Below are 18,693 nucleotides of genomic sequence, written 5' to 3'. Positions count from 1 at the left end.
TCCTCATGTTCTTTGGTTTGACCATCATATGCCTAAGTGTGATTTTACCCTAGCTGTGAAGGTTTGGGCTATTTTTTTATCACTTTTGGAAAATTCTCAGCCATTGTTTGTTTAAATATTCCTCCTGCCTATTCTGTTGATTCTACTTCTACAACTATAATTGTATGTGTAGTAATCGTTTTTTTTTTTTAATATTTATTTATTTATTTTGGCTGGTCTTAGTAGCGGAACATGGGATCTTTGTTGCTGCGTGCAGGATCTTTGTTGTGGCATGCAGACTCTTAGTTGCGGCGTGTGGGATCTAGTATCCCGACCAGGGGTTGAACTGGGGCCCCCTGCATTGGGAGCGTGGAGTCTTATCCACTGGACCACCAGGGAAGTCCCTGTAGTAATCTTTTTCAAATGCACACATGTATCATGCCTTTTTCTGTATTTCCATTTTTTTGTTCTTGTGTTTCAGTTTGGATATTTTATATTAATCTAACTTTCAGTTTACTAATCCTCTCTTCTTTGCATCTATTGTATTGTTAAATCTACTTAATGAGAAATAAACATAAATTATTGCCTTTTTCATGTAAACTCACATTTCAGACTTTTTGGGGGGAGTAAAACAGGCTCTTTGCTGTTTAGAAGGTTATTTCTGAGTTGCAAAAATTCTCTTTCCATGGTTTTGTAATTCCTGTATTCCTCCATTCAGTCTTGGCTGCCACAAGTGCAAAGACACTTTTTCTTGCATCTTTAGTGGAACGATTGCCTTTCTCACTGCTAGAATTCCCATTTTTATTTCTTCGTCATAGATTCCAATTCTCAAATGAAATTCTCCACCTTTTTCACCCTTTTATTCTACTAAGAAGATAAATTGGGGACTGATCACTTTCATCCAATCGAGGTTTGGCTGAATCAAGACTAGCCTGCAGTTTTGATAGGCTCCTATGTCTTCCCACTGAAAGCCTGGTGTGGTGGGCAGAAAAATGGCCCCCCAAAGACATCCATGTCCTAATCCCACAAACTGTAAATATGTTATGCTACATGGCAAGGGAGGATTAACGTTGCAGATGGAACTAAAGTTGCTAGCCAGGCATTTTGGGAATAAAGAGATTATCCTAAATTATCTGTGAGGGTCAATGTAATCACAAGGGCCCTTTAAATGTGGAAGAGGGAAGCAGAAGAGTTAGTGTCTGAATAAGGCAAAGAAAGCCTGCAGTTGCTGGTTTTGAAGATGGAATGGGCTGTGGCCATGAGCCAAGAAACGTGAGCAGCTCTAAAGCAGGAAAAGCCAGAAAATAGATTCTCCTATGGAGCCTTCAGAAAGGAGAGCAGCCCTGCTGACAACTTGAGTTTAGCCCAGTGAGACCCATTTCAGACTTCAGTCCTACAAAACTGTAATATAATAAATCTGTGTTGTTTTAAGCCACTTAATTTGTGGTGATTGTTATAGCAGCAATAGGAAACTAATACACCTGGTATATTGTTTGGGACCTCTCTAAGGTGTGGAATTATATTTTTTGCCTCCCTTTCCATGGAACTTCAAATTGTGCCAAATATCTTAAGGGGAGAACTGGTCATTTATCAGGCTTAGTTCTCTGCACTTCCCTTCTCATTTGGATCTTGTCTCCACTTGCGTTTTTCTTCCAGCCATGAGACTGCCGAAGCTCTGCTAGCAGGAGCCCTCTGCTCAGGCAAAGCCAGATACCTCTTACCTTGTACCAGGAAGTGGCAAATTCCCCCAAGGAAACGTGGTTGCAGAATGTCATCTCACCTCCCTGGGTTACCCCTTCCCTTTTCCAGAAATTTGTCACCTCTAATGTCTAGTGCTCTTAAATAGATGTTTTCTGGTGCTTTATCCACATCTAGATGTGCTCAACAAGAGCACAGTTCTTGAACAAGCTACTTCACCATTACAGAAGCACAAATGAGGACATTAACTACTAATTTTTAATCTTTATTTTTGCAGATTCTAGTATATTGTTACTGAATGAATGAATTTTACAAGTTATTGTGCTCACAACTGCTCTAAATCCTCATTTATTCATACCTTTGAAAGGAAATAGGGTCTATGAGGGCAGAGACCACATTCTTCTTGTTCAGCATGCTAACCCTAGGTTGGAAAACAGTGCCTGGTATAAGACTCAAAAAAAATGATCAAATATATGATAATTATTATGAATAAATGCATGTAAAGGATTGACTCAAAAGTAGGTTGAACAATCTTCTCTGTAGGCCTGTGGACAAAAACCAAATAGGGTCAAGAGGTGAGCATTGCTCCTAAGGTTAATGATCTACCTAAAGCTAACACAGCCTAAATCCAATAGACCAAGATGCCCTCTGACCTCTGAGTGGAGCAAACTCTGGAAAGTTCCTATGTACCGGAACAAAGTCATATTGCAAAGGAAGGACATCCATAGTCCTAAAGCCATCTCTGTTGTTTTGGCACAATCTCTCATAACAGCAGAGCAGGAGGTTAGGAGACTGTATTGTAGGAAACAATTTAAAGACTTCACGATGGCCTTTGGAAAATTAGGAATTTGTGAATTTATCATTAACTGTGTGCGAGGCACTGAGCTAAGTGCTTTTCAGATATTAATTTATAGCAACTCCATAAGGTAGGTGCTATTGTCATCCCCATTTCATACAGGAAGAAAGCGAAGCACAGAGAGGTTAAGTTACTTGCCGAAGGTCAGACAGCCAGTACATGTCAGAGCCGGCATTCAAACTAGGCAGCCTGCTTCCAGGTCCAGGCTCTCCCCATGTGGCCTCTGGCATTTGTCTCTGAAGCAGTTTCACTTTCCTCTTTCCAAGGGCCTTTGTGGTAATAAAAACAGTTTTTGAAGTGGCAGCACATTTGTTTAAACCCTGGCAACTTCAGAATTGATTAGGTTGGCACTAGTTGACATAACAGATGAAACTCCCAATCTCAATGGTTTAACATAATGGAAGTTGGCTTCTTGCTAATATAAAGCCCAGATGGCAGCAGTGGTCTTGTTTTGTTGGAGAGGCAGGGATGGGGAGTTCACCTTCATAGCTCTGGTCAGAGCTCCAGGCTAAGATTCAGAGATCCAGGCTAACAGATGCTCTGCCATTTTCAACATGTGGTTTCCAAGACTGCCTTATGTATTGACATCTAGAATAAGGAATTGTGTAAGGCGGTACAAGAAGTTTCCATGAGCCAGGCCTGGAAGTGCTAAACATCACTTCTACCTATATTCTATTGGCTATAACTAAGTCACACGATCCCACCGAGATGCAAATAGGATGGGAACTGGAATCCCTGGCTGGGCAACTTTGTCCCAGCAACAACACACACTATCAAAGAGGACCGCATGCCTTGGGTCTTTTGTCTCAGTTTGAGTTTCCCCAGAAAGCACACTTTTAGACAAGCCTTTCTAAATGTTTTATTTGGTAAGTGAAGAAACAAAGGTTAGAGAATGGGGAAGGGAGACAGGGATAAGAAGGCATCCAAAGGATGTACTGACAGGTCAGTTACCACTGTGGAGACTGGGGCTTAATTCCACTGGGGAAACTCTGGGAGCCAGGGTAGAATATCCCATTAAGAGGCTTGCAAACATGAGTCTTTATACACGAACTCCTGTCAGTCATTGTTTGAGGGTTTTTTTCCCATGGGCCATAAATCCCCTTGCCTTCTGGGATACTGTACAGCTGGCTAAGCAGACTCCTGGTGTCAGAGAATGCCTTCATGCAAAGGAATGCAGGTGCTGGCAGTTGGAAGTTTCCCAATATGTCTGTGAGTGGTAAGGCTGAGGGGTATGTATGGGATACTAAGGATCTGCTACACAGTCTCAGCCAGAGTCCACAGGATGGTCCAGTGACACGTGGACTAACAAGACCAGTTGTTGCCCACCCCTCACCCTGACCCAATCGCATACCTGATATACAATGGTGGAGCAGGGACAGAATAATTACAATAAAATTCCTTTTCAGAAAGGGAAGGAGGGGAGACTCCTAGCTGTTGCTGATCAGCATTAACTTTGAAGTCCTGCTGGGCAGGCATTGGGTGGTTCCTCTGCCTGATTAGATCCAGGTTCTGCTCTCTGAAAGCAGTTCCTTTGCTCATTGCTCTCCAAGGTCCCTGGCCCCTCCCTCTGGATGGTCTTCCTTTTCTATCAATATTATCCTCTCTAGCCAGGTCCGGATGGGGTATTGAGGAGCTTGTGCTCCCTGGGGACTGTATGACTTTTCACCCACTTCCGACTATGCAAGCTTGAAGGTTTGAATACTCCGGATTTCTGGTTTTCTTCACAAAACAATGAACCTTCAGAACCTTAGTAACCTTCAGATCTATTTGCTCCCAGTCAGTTTCACACATACAAGACAAGGTCAAGGGCAAGGCCTGACTGATCAGGCTGGAGAAGATACATGAGACACGTTTATTATTCCATAGATAGCAAAAAGGAAGAAGCCAAAGGTGCCAGCTCCCTGGGTCCTTACCCACACCCCAAAAAGGATAACACTGAAGGGGCTGGTGACTGCAACTTGAGTTGTGGGAAACCCCATCACTGGGGAGCCAAATCTAGATGGTAGCTAAGTCGTTTTATATTCTGTAGCTCTATTCTGAGGGGAGTGGTGCAGAAAGCCCCACACTTCATCAGAATCTGGGAGGTGATGAGAAACTATCTGATGACAGCCTTCCGGGGGAGGCAGGAAGACAAGTGGGAGGTGGCCTCCATCCTCTCATGTTCCTGCAGGATCACAGAGTGTTTTGGCTTACATATGCTGCAATCCCAACCTTAGCCTGCATGGATGTGTGCATGTCTGCCAGGAAGCCATGGCAGAGCTGCTCCCCTACAGTAGCTGCCACACCCACAGTTCTCTCCTGGACTAATTTTCACGCCTGATTGCTATCCTTGGCCCCAAACCTTTCTCTCTCAATTAATGGTGGCTACCTAGCTTGGGTGGGAGGACCACACTCTTAACTAGGTCTTTTCCACGTGGATGGGTTGTAATGTACGTTTGTTCTGGAAAACCTCTCTTGGGTTTCTCTCTCACTTTTAGAGTCTAGATGCAGTCAGCTTTTCCAACTTGCAAATCGCCAGTTTTGAACTTTTTAATTCCTTTTATTTTTTGCTTGCAAACAAGCCAGTTCTTCCCTGAGTTTATCACTGTCTTATAATGCCTAATTAAATGCAGCCAATAGCAACCAACACGTGCCGCTAACATTCTATTTTACCTCCTCTTCCCAACACGTCAGCAGACTCAGTAGGCCTATGTTCTACCTTCCAGGTACTGAAGACAACAGTTTAAATAAATATTTTGCCACTGCAAAGACTATTTCTGCAGCAAGAAAGATCATTTACTAATCTCATTTTTTAGTTATACATCCCCTTATTTGTACATATTTATTCATTTACAGCACTGGAAACAAATCTAAAACCCTATCACTGAAAAAAAATCTACTTTTAGTTTATGTTTTAGTTTTCAGAACTCTTATGTAGCAAAATATAACAAGAAATACTCATATTCCCACCACCCATATTTTAAAAGTAACTATTTTGTCATATTTGTTTCCTGTATTTTTTCATTTTACAAACAGATAAAGTTCCCTTTAATTCTACTCCAAGCAGGGTCTGCAGTGACAGGCTTTAGGTGACAGAAGTGCCAAGGAAACAGGGAAGTAAGGGGGAAGTTAATGCCCAGACCCCAACTTCAGAGGCAGCTGCCTGAGGACACATCACAACTATTCCCCACTGTCACCAACATCTTCATGGACCACAACCCATATAACCATTTTCACCTTTTCCTAAGGGATTGCTATGCAAGGAAACGTTAATATGCATCAGAATCATCCCGAGGGCTTGTTAAAACACAGAGCAGCGGCCCCATCCTGGACCCCAGCAGACCTGCGGTCAGACTCAAGAACGCTCGCATCTCACAAGTTCTCAGGCGACGCTGATGCTGCTGGTCCAGACACCGCACTACCTAGAGGACCACTGCTCCAGCCAGTGCCCAAGACTAGGTACCTCAGGGACAGACACAGAACCTCTCTGCCCATGGGGAGACACAGATGGGAAGACTTGACACCTGGTCTCCTATTCTGAAGAGGAGGGCGACTCCCCAGCTATTCAAAGCCGGCCACTAAAAGCTAAAGGGCTGATTTCATTTTCATCCCCCTCCTCTTCAGTAGCAGCATCTATGACTCCCCTCCTCCTCCTCCGAGGCATCCACTGGGCCCCAGAAATGTCAGCAACGGGCTCCTGCCCCGGTGCAGAGGTGGGTGGCGGTATGTGACAGGGAGCACTGCGGTGGGTCAGGAAGGGCACGGGGGTTCCAGTCACAGCGCCTCTGCTCAAACCCAGGTGCAGCCACTTCCCGGCTGTGGGGCCCCGGGCAAGTCACACCGTCCCTGAGCCTCACTTTCCCATCGACGTGATGCGGCCAGCGATGTCCGTGTTCTAGAGGACTGCTGAGCGGAGTGCGCAGAGGCGGTACAAGCAGGAGCCCTCTGTCCACTGTGACACGCCCCACGACAGACCTGCTCCTTCACGAGGGACTGCGGCAGGGTCATCTCTCTCTCTCTTTTTTTTTTTTTTTTAACAACTCTAGTAGCTTTGGTTTATTTGTAAGGCTTTCCTCCCTCCCTCCCTGACAACAGGCCTTTACCTTTGAGCCCCAGTGGTACTGATTCTGACTCACCTTCCACAGGTGTGTTCACACACTGCCGCTCTTTGCCATCTTGAGACACTAAAAACAATTGAAGGACAGGTCATGAAACTGTCACATTACTCAAGTCCTGATTTTCTCAATCTCAGTAGTCAAGAATAAAATGAGGAAAAACGCTAAGTAGTTTGTCATTGGCCATCAACAAGCGGAGATCCTATAGTCCTATTTCACCTCCTCTCCCCTGACCTGTGCTATTTGAACATTAGGTTCCATCCCAGAACATGCCCAACACTCGGGGAATTACAGAGAAAGAAAATGAGATGCTCACTGAAGGGGGTGGGGTGGCACTCCTGAAGAAGTTGGCAAAGACCCCTTTGCACCAGGTGTGTAATTCACGTCATCCTGACATCTTTCTTCCCTTTAGACCTCTTGGCTGTGGTAGCGGGTGAGTACATTCGGGCTATACTGGAGGAAAAAGAATCCAGTCCGCCAATCCATGGAGTCAAAAAGACTTGGATGCAGTCTTAATTCTACCACTTACTGTGACCTTTAACACTTCATTTACCTTCCCTAAGCCTCAGTTTTTACATCTGTAAAATGGAGATACCACTATTTGCCTCACAGAGTTGTTCTGGATGATAATATATGGTTTCTCAGTATAAAATATTTATTAAGGAAACCTTTTCCCTGCCTATATTTTTTGATATGTTAGGGCCTCCTCTAAGGCACTTCTGGCCTGCGGCCCCACCCGTTAGCCGTGGGCGTTTGGCCAGCTCCCAGCGGAGCACAGTCCCGCGCTTGCAAGCCCTGATCGCGAGGCTCCGACCTCGAGGCTCCGACCTCAACGCTCCTGGTTCCCCTCGCCCCCGGCCCATCGCGACATACGCTCCACCCACCTCCGCAGCTTACGCCTCCGCCCTCCTCCCGCAACTGCTGTGGCGTCACTTCCGCCGGAAGGGACGGGCGCGTCCGCGCGGCTGGCGCGAAAGTCGGGTCGCGGTTCGGCAATTTCCGGGTCTGCGCTTGCTAGGGCTGGGGGCGCCGCTGGGGGCGGCGGTTGTGTGCCGGGCTGGCGCCCGACCCCAGCCGCCGTCCCGCGGACCGTGCGGCCCCCCACTCGCCGCCTGGAGACCCCCAGGCTCCACGGAGGTGAGTGAGGCTCGGAGTAAGGACCCAGCTCCCTCCCCTCGCCCCGCTGGGGGGATCGCGATGCTGCCTCTGGCCTTCCGGGCCCTGGTTTCCGGACCTTGTAACCGGCCCCTGGACCGGCGGATAGGACTCAGACGCCGGAGAGGGAGTAACTGCGGCTGGACCGAGAGCCGGGCCTTTCCCTGGGACCTGGGGAGCTAGAGCGTCCGGCCTTTTAGGCACCTGACTTTGCTGGCTGGCTTTCATGTTTATATTTGAAGTCCGTTTACTGAGGGCTGAACCTACTTCGAGGGCCGCGGATACCCGCAGGGACCGATTCGTTCTGAGCATCCTTAAGCTTAATGCAATTGAATGACTATTGGCTTCGGGGACTTAGCCCCAGAGCAAAGGTCCTCGATGTATTCAGTTTAGCGACATTAATTTCGTTCTCTGATTTGCAAGGATTGGTGTTGTCATCTTTTTCCTTGATTGTGCCCACATTCCAGTGTTTCTTACAAACCGTAATGGGTGAATTCATGGGCAAGGCCGGAATGTTTGTCCTTTGGCATTCTTGTCTGCGCAGAAAAATAGGTGCTTTAAACATTTAACTTAATATGTAATGTGTTTTTGTTCTTGTTAATGGTTCCTTTATTTTGACAGTTCAAAAATGTCCCAAAATGACACAGAACCGTTATTTGTGAAGTTTTTAAAGTCTTCAGACAATTCTGAATGTTTTTTTAAAGCTCTTGAGGTAAGACTACTTGAAAATGTCTTGTTTGATGCTGTGAATTCATTTTCTTGTTTTTAGTGTTTTTGATTTATTAGGCTTTTTTGTCTTAGTCATAGTTATTTTATTTTCGTAATAGTTTTACTGTAGTCTACATTCGTAGGTATCTCATTGTTACACATTTTTGAATTGATATTAGTATATCATTATGTATTTTGGGGGGCTTGAAATCTTTAATGACATTTCTATTGAAAGTGATGGACCTACTATTCTTGGAAATTAAATTGTTTTTTTTTTGTCTACTAACCATAGACCTTTGTGTGTTGAAAAAATTTGAGTCAGTCCTATATTGTTTACACTTCACTTTTGTTGTTGTTAATTGTTAACTATGTCTCATTATGTACAGTATTATATCATCTAGGTAGTGTAGAGCCTTGCTACTCACAGACCACAGTAGCATCACCATGGCCTGAGAGTTGGACCCCAACTCAGACCTACCAGTTGGAATCTGCTTTTTAACAAGATCCTGTGTACGTTAAAGTTTAAGGAACGCTGTTGTAGCAGGTTTTTCTTTAAAGTTCATTCATTGAGCAAACAGTTATTGAGTGTCCATCATCTAAGAAGCACTGTTCTAGTACTTGGGATACATCAGTGATGAGAGCAGGCAAAGATCCATACTTTCTCAGAGCTTACATTCTATTCTAGCTGGAGGAAATAGACATTAATCAGACATATAAATGAGTAAACTATATAATATGTTAAAGGGGCCAAGTGCAATGGGAAGAGAAAAACAAAACAGGTTAAGGTGTTCTGGAGGTTGTTTGTTGGGGGAGAAGGGAAGGTTACAATTTATTTTAAATGCAGTGTGATCAGGGTAGACTTTATGGAGAAGATGATATTTGAGTATACTTGAAGGAGGTGAGAACATGAGCCATGTGGATATCTGCAGAGGAAGGTTTCAGGCAGAGGAAATAATCATACACAAGCCCTGGGAAAGTGCTTGCGGTGTCTGTCCTGCTTTAGTGTGGCTGTAGTGTAGTGAACAAGGGATGTGGAAAGAATGCTAAGGTATGCTTTAGAGAGTAAAAGTAAGGAGGTCATGAAGGGCCTTGTGGGCCATGGTAAAGACTTTGGATTCTTCTTCCAGTGAGATGGAGAGCCACTGGGGGGTTTTAATCGGAAGAGTAACATGATCTGACTTAATCGTTTTAAAAGGATCACCCTAAGTATTTAATGTAAGGACTTCAAAATTTGTTCAGAAAATATTCGAGTGTTTACTGGGAGCCAGGATATTTTGGCAAACAAGATAGATCATGAAATTTTCATTCTTAGAAGGGAGAGAGACAAAAACAGTATGTGTATACGTGTGTGTGTATATATATATACACACACACACACGTGTGTGTGTATATATATATACACACACACACGTGTGTGTGTGTGTATATATATATATATAATATCTATGCTATTTTTCTTCATAAAATACACTAGAGGGATAGGGAAAGAATATTTTAGAAAAGGGTGATAAGGAAAGGCATCTCTGAGGAAGTGACATGTGAGCAGATGTGGTTGAAGTGAGGTAAGTCAGGTGAAGTCCTGGGGGGAAGAGTATTCCAGGCAGCGGGAAAAAGAGTAAAACCTCTAAATGAGGTCATGCTTAGTTTGTTCTAGGTTGCAAAAGAAAGCAGGAGTGGCTAGGGAAGAGTGAGCAAAAGGGATTAGAGGAAGAAGGTAAGTGTGGGGAGACAGTCAGGGGCCAGACTCTATGGTCTTATAGGCAATTGTAAGAAATGTGGATTTTATTCTGAGTGTGGTGGGAAGCTGCTGGAGGTTTTGAGCAGGGTGACATGACCTTTTTTGTATTGTTAAAAAGATTACCAGCTGCTGGGTAGAGAATAGGTTTAGGGCAAGGGAGGGAGAAGGAACCACTTTGGAGACTTCTGCCCAGGTCTAGTGAGAGATGACGGTTCCTTTCAATAGGAGAAGGGCTGGGTTTGAGATGGATTTTAAAGATAGAGTTCATAGGACATAAATACAGGTGAATTATTGCATATGCATTCTTTTTCTTTCAGTCAATAAAAGAGTTCCAATCAGAAGAATATCTTCAGATTATTACAGAAGAAGAGGCATTGAAAATGAAGGAGAATGACAGATCACTTTATATCTGTGACCCTTTTAGTGGCAAAGTCTTTGATCATCTCAAAAAGGTTTGCTAACTTTTAGTGTGTTCTTTCAGGTAGTCTGTTTTTTGGTTTGTTTTTGCTTCAGTAGACGTAAGTTCTTTACTGATCATGAAGTATTTTGCAAATTATGAATTGAGAAGAATCCTTTGGTTTTGGAAGACCAGAATAGTATTTTTCAAGGTTAATCATATTACAGTAGGCTTTGGTTAGTATGTAATTTTTATATTTCAGGAAATTTAACTTCACTTAGAATAATTTAACCCTGTAGTAATGAAGCATTTTATTGATGAAGTTCTACTGTACTTAAACTCAGTTTGATTGCAAGATATATTAGGGAAAAATAGTAGAGTAGGAAAAGACTTCAACATAATCCTTGGTTACTTACTGTCTTTCCTATGTGCTCTTGAATTTTAGTACCTGTACTTTGTATAGGGTCTGAAAAATTATATGCTAAAGGAAGCATTTGGGGGCCGAGCATTGCTAATATACCATTGAGCCATCTTATTTCTTTTTGTTGATTCTAGAGTCTACTGACTCATTACTTTTTTGGTGTCTGGACAAGAGAGAAGCATTGAAATAAAAGTAAACTGGCTGTAATTCCATCCAGATTACAAAGAAGTGATTCTTGTTTGAAGGAGAAGAAAACATAGAAGAGTAGGTAGATGCAGTACTGTCTGTACAGTATATGGAAGGTCTGTGCCCACCTTTGCCAAAAGCATTGTTGGTCTTACCCTCCTTTTGAAAATAACACCGCTTGTAAGATAGAATCAATAGCATCGAAAACTCAGTTTTCTTATGACTGACTAAAAAGATAGCAATAATCATTTACCTTGTAGATGTTTACATCGGTCATGCTTTGGTGACTTTGGCAGCTGTAGGCTTTTTAGTCTGGGTTGGATGTGCTGATGTTGAGCAAGATTGTCACGTTTCTCAGTTATCAATGAAAGTGATACCTTAGGAGAAGTCTTTGTGTGTCTTCCTTGGAAAGACATTGAGATGCAAACAAAGTATTTAAAAAACAAATGTAAGAACTGCCTAGGATTATACTTTTTTTGTAGCAGAATAGGTTTTTTAGAGGGGGGTTAGTTGGGCTCTCAACACTTTTTAACTGCTTCATTGGCTGGGTGCTTCATTTGAAAAGTAAATGTAGATATTTCCTAATTATTATGGCATAAGACTGTTACTCATATCCCCTATTGCTAAGATTGTGTTTGTTTCAGAGATTAAAATTTTAATGGCAATTTTGAGTGAGTGTGGCTTTTGGAGCTTATTTCTTTTGATAGCGTGCATTGTTTGATTTGCTTGTGTGTGTATGTTAACTTGTGGTGTGTCTGAGAAATTATATAATGGTTATTTTTTTTTCTTGTAACAATTTGGTGGTTTTTCTGCAGTGGTCATCAACTTCTGTAAAGAACTGGTAAATACAGTATTACAAAATGTAATTTTATAAGACTGGAGGTCTTTTTCTACTTAGTAAACTTTCTCTTTTTGTAGCTTGGCTGCAGAATTGTTGGTCCTCAAGTAGTCATATTTTGTATGCACCACCAACGATGTGTCCCAAGAGCTGAACATCCAGTTTATAACATGGTTATGTCTGATGTAACCATATCTTGTACAAGCCTGGAAAATGATAAAAGGGTAGGTGTTGCGGTATTGAGTGGAATATGGTCAATATGTATGTATTATATTTCCACACTTAACTTTTCACTGTGTAGGGGATATTTTGAAAGACCTTGCACTTGGTGTTTATGACCAATAACCAAGTCAAGATGACAGTGTATATCTTATTTTATTTTTTAATAAATTGAATACAGTGGAATCTTTTATTGCAGACTGGCTAGTTGAAGTTTTTTGTTTTGATTTAAAAAGGAAACTCACTTTTTTCCCTGTGTAATTTTCCGTTTGTTTTTGAGTCACATTTTTCCACCATAGTTACTTAACTTTTAAAAAAGGATTGAGATTTACATGTATGTTTTTATATATTCTATATATAATTTGTATATTTTTAAGTATCAATATGTATGTAGTATATTAAAATATATAGTGTTTACTGTAGAACCAACATAGTTAAATTCATGGAGTTGCAAAAGATAAATGTAGGAAAATAATGTATATAAAGGTAATTATTCTAAAATTTATACTTTATCTTCCAAAAAGTAATTTCATTAATTATTTAACTTTATAGTGGTGAGAAACATTTGTGCATTCAAGCTAACAACAACAAAAGGTGCTTATGGGATATTGTATAAAAAAATGGAAGACATAGTGTTTGTTTCAGCATTAATAATATATTTTCTTTTGGGGCTACAGGAAGAAGTTCATAAATACGTACAAATGATGGGTGGACGCATATACAGAGACCTTAACATATCAGTAACTCACCTTATTGCAGGAGAAGTTGGTAGCAAAAAGTATTTAGTTGCTGCAAACCTGAAGAAACCTATTTTACTTCCTTCTTGGATAAAAACACTTTGGGAGAAGTCACAAGAGAAGTAAGAAAGATATTCAGATATTTTCTAGATTTGAATAAATGATACATTCAATCATTTTGGCACATTGTGGGTTTTCATAGGGGAGGTTTTATGGTATCCTCTTTGGATTTGTTATTTGGGGACAAAAATAGGATCATTACTCTTCTCTCCAATGAAAACAAAAGATAATCTACAAGGTCTTATTATCAAGGTATAAGTTGATAGGTGGAATGGGCTATCGGCTTTAGTATTAGCTACAAGGTAAGAAATGCTTTGATAATAAAATGGTTTTCAGAAGTAAACATTTATAAAATAGTTGAGAAAATCAGTGTGGCAACTGTAGCTTTTATGCTGCGTTTATCCTTCAGTACTGTGTCAACTTGTTAAGATGGAGAGTAAATTTTAGCCACTTTGGCATTTGTATTCCCTCCCAAAAGGGACATATTTAAGGTTGAATATAAACACATATAAGCCATTAATTGAGATGTGATCATTCAGTAAACATTAACTGAGCCCATTTTATGTACCTGGCCTGAGTTAGGCATCAGATGTAAGTGGAGAGCAAAACAGGACAGCATCCCTGCCCTCATGGAACTTAGAGCCTATTTCAAAGGATAGAATTGAGTTTCCATTAGAATTAGATTAACAACCAATAAGTCAAGGTACCACTGTTTGAATTAAACAGGCATTTTCCAGTCTTCCTTTCAATACCATCTAGCACATCCTAAACACGTCTCCACGTTGGCACCCTCATTCCTAGCCTGTTTCGTCAGCACATCTGCCTAGCATGGCAACAGAATGATAATGATATTTTTGTTGGCATTCTGCCAAAAATCATTCCTTATTATTTGTATAGTATAATGGAAGAATTAAAAGTCTGTTTTTCTAGTAAGCAACCAAAGAACCTTTGGGTTTTTAGGTAGAAATTTAGACTTATAATTTTGGAAAATGAACCACTTTGACCAGCATGGATTTACAGTTAATGAAATGCATATTTTCCTGTAAAACAGTTTTATTTGAGAGACTCTGAAACATTAGTTTTTATTAGAGACATGGTTTGAGTTAGATGAGCAGTTAGTATCATTTGAAGTGTGTTTGTCAGTTTCCCTTTTGTTAATAATGATTAAAATCCTAAAAAATGAGGAAAGCATTAGTGATATTTATGTTGTTTGTCATTATTCTTCTGGTAAAATTTAAACTATCTGGTATATTTAATACGTTAATGTTTTTTCTTTTTTATTGTTTGTTTTCCCCAGAAAAATAGCTAGATATACCGATGTAAACATGGAAGACTTCAAGTGTCCTATTTTTCTTGGTTGTATAATCTGTGTCACTGGCTTACGTAGCTTAGACAGGAAAGCAGTTCAGCAACTCACAGTTAAGCATGGAGGTCAATACATGGGACAGTTGAAAATGAATGAGTGTACACACCTCATTGTGCAAGAACCAAAAGGTAAAACTGTTTCCCAAATGAACAAATGCAACATTTTCTACTATTTAACATTTTAAGATCATTATAGAATACCTTTTACTTCTGACATGTCATAAATCTGCTATGATTTTTTTTCTTGCAAACATAGTTTGGTTTATAATCTTCAGAAAAATTACATGACTTCCCAAGTCTTTATCAGGTCATTGAATAAATATTAAAAAACAAAAATTTCCAGTGGTGTTTTATCTAAATTTATTTTCAGATCTTTTGTTTTTGTTTTTTTTTTTAAAGTCCCCACACGGTTACCCAGTACTTAAGAGATGAGAGATTTGGATGAATAACAAGAAAGCTAATAGATGTCGCTAAATTACATTTCTTTCTAATTATAAATTTTAAAGGCTTGGCTTAGTTTTTAATTGAATGAATCAACCTTACTCAATGAACTACAAGTTTTAACTTGAAGATGCACCTTGCAGAACATGAGACAACTAAAAGAAGAAAAATATATTACCAAGAAGAAGAAGAATTTAAAATTGCAGTTAATTTTGGTGTTCTATAACCTTTATTCTGGAGAATATTTTTTTACCAGTACTCTTAAAATATATAAAAATTGATAAGAGCAGAGTTTTATTAATATTTTTATTATATCTTTTTATATCCATACTGTGTTTTATTAAGCTCCCTAAATAAGTAAAATTAGGGAAAAAAATTAAAATCAATCAATAATTGTCTTTAAGTGAGAACTTTGGGTATGGCCAATTATGATATTGAGTCAAGTTGATAACTGCTATTGGTTTTCTGAATCTGAAGACAGTACATCTCTCAGCTCTCAAGAATGTCAAAGAAACCTTTCCTGTTGTTTACTATATATTGTCCTCAGTTTCTCTATACCATTTCAAAATACATTGTGTTAAAAAGTTTTTGTAAGGTAATAAAAGATACGTATTTTTAATATGACTTATTTAATTATTTGCCTCTCTATCCTGGACTTCAAGTAGAATCCTGTTGACATAGGAGTAGTTTCTTGAAAGTTGGTGTTTTTTATATTGCAGACATTTATAATTTTCACGGTTATTTTATACAGTTTATTAAACCACATAGTTCTGTGAGTTATCCCCATGTTACAGATTAAGAAAATGGTTTAAAGAATTTAAATGATGGAGGCTGTACTCAAAAATATTGAGTTACCCCACAGTTGCCTCTGTCTCTGTGCAGTTTTGTAAAAGATAAACCCCCTCACATAGCATGTGTATTTAACAACACATAGAAAATATAATTGAGCAATAACCTAATATATTACCTTTTAATACACCGTATAGCTTACTGTTAAAAGTAAGAGTAATTGCTGGTAACTTTAATTTTGTCCCAGGTAGATTTTTTTTTATAACCTGTCATTTAAATATTTCTGCAAAGATTTTAATGGTTTGCATTTCTCTCTCTCTCTCTCTGTTTCTCTTTCTTAATGAACATAATAGGTCAAAAATATGAATGTGCCAGGAGATGGAATGTACACTGTGTGACTGTGCAGTGGTTTTTTGACAGTGTTGAGAAAGGTTTTTGTCAGGATGAATCCATATATAAGACAGAGCCTAGACCAGAAACAAAGACTATGCCTGATACTTCAACTCCTACTGGCCAGATCAACACAACCGATAGTAAGTCTCTTTCGGATTAAAGTAAACAATCAGTTTTAAGACAGTCAGTTTTCTGTGTAAGAATTGATTTGTTAATAGGATCAGGGAGATACAGTAGGGAATCCCATCTTTTCTTGCTATGCTTCCAGGTATAATTGTATAATAAAATAACCAAATTGTATTAAAAAATTAGTCCAGAACTCCTGATATTTCTTTTTATAATGAATGCGAACTTTCATACTCTCATGTAATGCGCAAGATTATTAAAGAAATTAAGAATATTAATAAAGACTTAAGAGAATTAATTTTTTAGAACTTGACTGGCATGCAGGTATTAGTACATTTTCTTTATTAGTTTGCTGCAATTGTTGTAGATCATCTGTATTCATAAAAATTTAAAACCATTTCTGTTTTGGAGGTATTATGTTGGCAATTTAACAAATGTTATAAATTTTTTTTCAAATGTAACTTTCCTGGACCTTAAAGCCAGCAACTTCAGATTTTTATTGGAAGCAAGTCACTATTAAGAGAATGTATTAAATATATTTTCATTTAAATAAGATATGAGCCTTAATTAGTTTCATTTTCCCTTTTCATACTTTGCCACCAAGATTTCAGTAAAAGCATTTGAATCTTACTTTAGAAATTGTTCATGGCTCTTTTTGTATAAGAAAAGTTCATGTGTAGGAAAATATGTAATCACAATTATTTTATCTCCATAAATTACATCTTTGTTTTTAATATGTAGGTCGTACTCTTTCAGATGTCAGCGATATTTCCAACATCACTGCAAGTTGCATAAATGAATCGATATGTAGTTCAGTTCTTAATAGCAAAGTGGAGACTACACTTGAAAATCTGGATGTCAGTGCATTTGAGGCACCTGAAGATTTATTAGATGGTTGTCGGGTATGTCTTTATCATGTAATAAATGCAGTAAGTGATAATATACTTTAGTACTTGTAGCTTCACTTTGAAGACCCTTCAGAGTTGGGCTTGTTCCTAATTTACATAAGCCCTCCACTCTAGCTAAGCAGATGCACTCATTAGACCATGTCTATCTTTTAGCTGTTAGGGGCTCTCTGCCTGGGATGTACCTTCATCTCTCATCCATTAAAAGTTCATATCATTTTTTTCAACTCTTCTCTGAACCTTCCTAATAACTACCTTAATCTTTCCATCTACTGTGTTTTGAGAGCATTTAGTTTCTGAACCACTTAATGGATTTTTATTTATAGCTATCATTTATTAAGTGTTTATAATATGATAGACACTGCTAATTATTTCATATACATTGTTGATACGTTTTATATATAATCCCATTTAATTCCCACAAATAACTCTAAAACAGATAATATTGAGACTGATACTTAGAGGATTAAAGTTCCTGTTCAGAATCTCACAGACATTAAGTAGCCAGACATCTACTCCAAACCCTATATTCCTAACCATTAGGTGCACTGCTTTGTTTAATATCTCTTGGGCTATTTTATTTTTTAGTGTCTGAGTAACTATCTTATAAGTGCCTTTGATGGGATCATCATATATATCTTCTAGAACTGAATACTTAATATATTCTTGCTTGTAGAATCAATAGGCTAAGCATTAATTCTAGAGTAGCAAAGATTTAACTTTATTGTTAAGGAAATTGGGCAAATTACCTTCCTTTCTATACTTTTAAAACTTACCAGTTTACTAGCAGAACAGGAAGTGTGTTGTATAATCTTTTATCTAGACTATACTAATTCTGGATATGACTTAATTATTCTTACAGAAAAACATATATGATTCCTCATTTTTGTTAAAGTGTATTCTAGTGATGGAGGTTATTTAGTTTGGGATATAAATGCAGTTAGGAATAGATTGGTCATTAAGAAGTTTTTTAAAGACACGTTATGTAAAATAGAGTTGAAGAAGATTGTTATATTGATTAAATTGGTTTAAATGTATACATAACCCCATCCATGCCTCAAAAAGTATATATATACATATTGATAGTTAAAAATAAGTTACTGCTTACGTATCATCCTAAGCATTCTGCTTAGCTCTTTGACTTAAATTTTCTTGTTTAATCAACTCTGTGAAAAAGATATCTCAGTATATAAGTAAGAAAATTGGTTTAAAGAGTCTGAGTATCTTGAGGTGGTCATGTGGTTAATCATTGGCAGCTGAACCAAAATTTAAACCTAGCTTTTCTGAATTCAAGTGTTCAACGCCAGTTTATTTCTGTAATTACTTTAAAATTTAAAAGTGGTAAGACCAATTTAAGAAGCTACCTGATTTTAGAAATTGCTATGCACTAATGTTCAGAAGATAATTGAATTATTCTGGCTTCTATTTTATTTAAAGCCTCAGAATACTTATCAAGTAGTGTCTACTGTAAAGGGTAATAATGCTATGGGATTGTGAAGAAATGATAAAATTTAAGAATACTTTAAAATTCAAACCTTCAGAATATACTTCACTTCTTAATGTATCTTAAAATGTAAACAAGAGTTAT

The 18,693-nt window shown here is 38.9% G+C and overlaps 3 protein-coding genes across 6 annotated transcripts in view; 2 read left to right on the top strand and 1 right to left on the bottom strand.

The window, feature by feature from the left end:
* Positions 1–7,520, bottom strand: part of LOC103015028 (inhibitor of carbonic anhydrase) — a 55,778-nt gene extending 48,258 nt beyond the window's left edge. The window contains exons 1-2 of the mRNA XM_028166165.2: positions 7,512–7,520; positions 6,649–6,696 (exon numbers count right to left, since the gene is read on the bottom strand). The gene's annotated coding sequence lies outside the window, so the exon portion shown is untranslated. The remainder of the gene's footprint in view (positions 1–6,648; positions 6,697–7,511) is intronic.
* Positions 7,321–7,965, top strand: LOC114237827 (putative HTLV-1-related endogenous sequence). Its single transcript, XM_028166164.2, has one exon. The coding sequence runs from the start codon at positions 7,321–7,323 to the stop codon at positions 7,963–7,965; it is 645 nt and encodes a 214-aa protein (XP_028021965.2).
* The window catches only part of TOPBP1 (DNA topoisomerase II binding protein 1), a 69,199-nt gene continuing 58,082 nt past the window's right edge, over positions 7,577–18,693 (top strand). The window contains exons 1-8 of one of the 4 annotated variants that reach the window (XM_057544985.1): positions 7,577–7,764; positions 8,404–8,494; positions 10,546–10,680; positions 12,151–12,294; positions 12,967–13,148; positions 14,384–14,580; positions 16,035–16,214; positions 16,957–17,102. In XM_057544985.1, coding sequence (XP_057400968.1) covers positions 8,411–8,494; positions 10,546–10,680; positions 12,151–12,294; positions 12,967–13,148; positions 14,384–14,580; positions 16,035–16,214; positions 16,957–17,102 — 1,068 coding nt within the window. In that variant the 5' untranslated portion in view covers positions 7,577–7,764; positions 8,404–8,410. Of the gene's footprint in view, positions 7,765–8,403; positions 8,495–10,545; positions 10,681–11,180; positions 11,349–12,150; positions 12,295–12,966; positions 13,149–14,383; positions 14,581–16,034; positions 16,215–16,941; positions 17,103–18,693 lie in introns of those variants that run through there. The other 3 variants (XM_007180913.3, XM_057544987.1, XM_057544986.1) reach the window with 3 other exon arrangements.

Source organism: Balaenoptera acutorostrata, chromosome 4 (genome assembly GCF_949987535.1).
Source record: "Balaenoptera acutorostrata chromosome 4, mBalAcu1.1, whole genome shotgun sequence".
Taxonomy (NCBI): Eukaryota; Metazoa; Chordata; class Mammalia; order Artiodactyla; family Balaenopteridae; genus Balaenoptera; species Balaenoptera acutorostrata.
The sequence above is the reverse complement of the archived record's forward strand: the minus strand, read 5'-3'. Positions and strand labels throughout refer to the sequence as shown.

Excerpts from the sequence above, each read along its gene's own strand:
- LOC114237827 (XM_028166164.2), top strand. The coding sequence starts at position 7,321 with ATGTTAGGGCCTCCTCTAAGGCACTTCTGGCCTGCGGCCCCACCCGTT.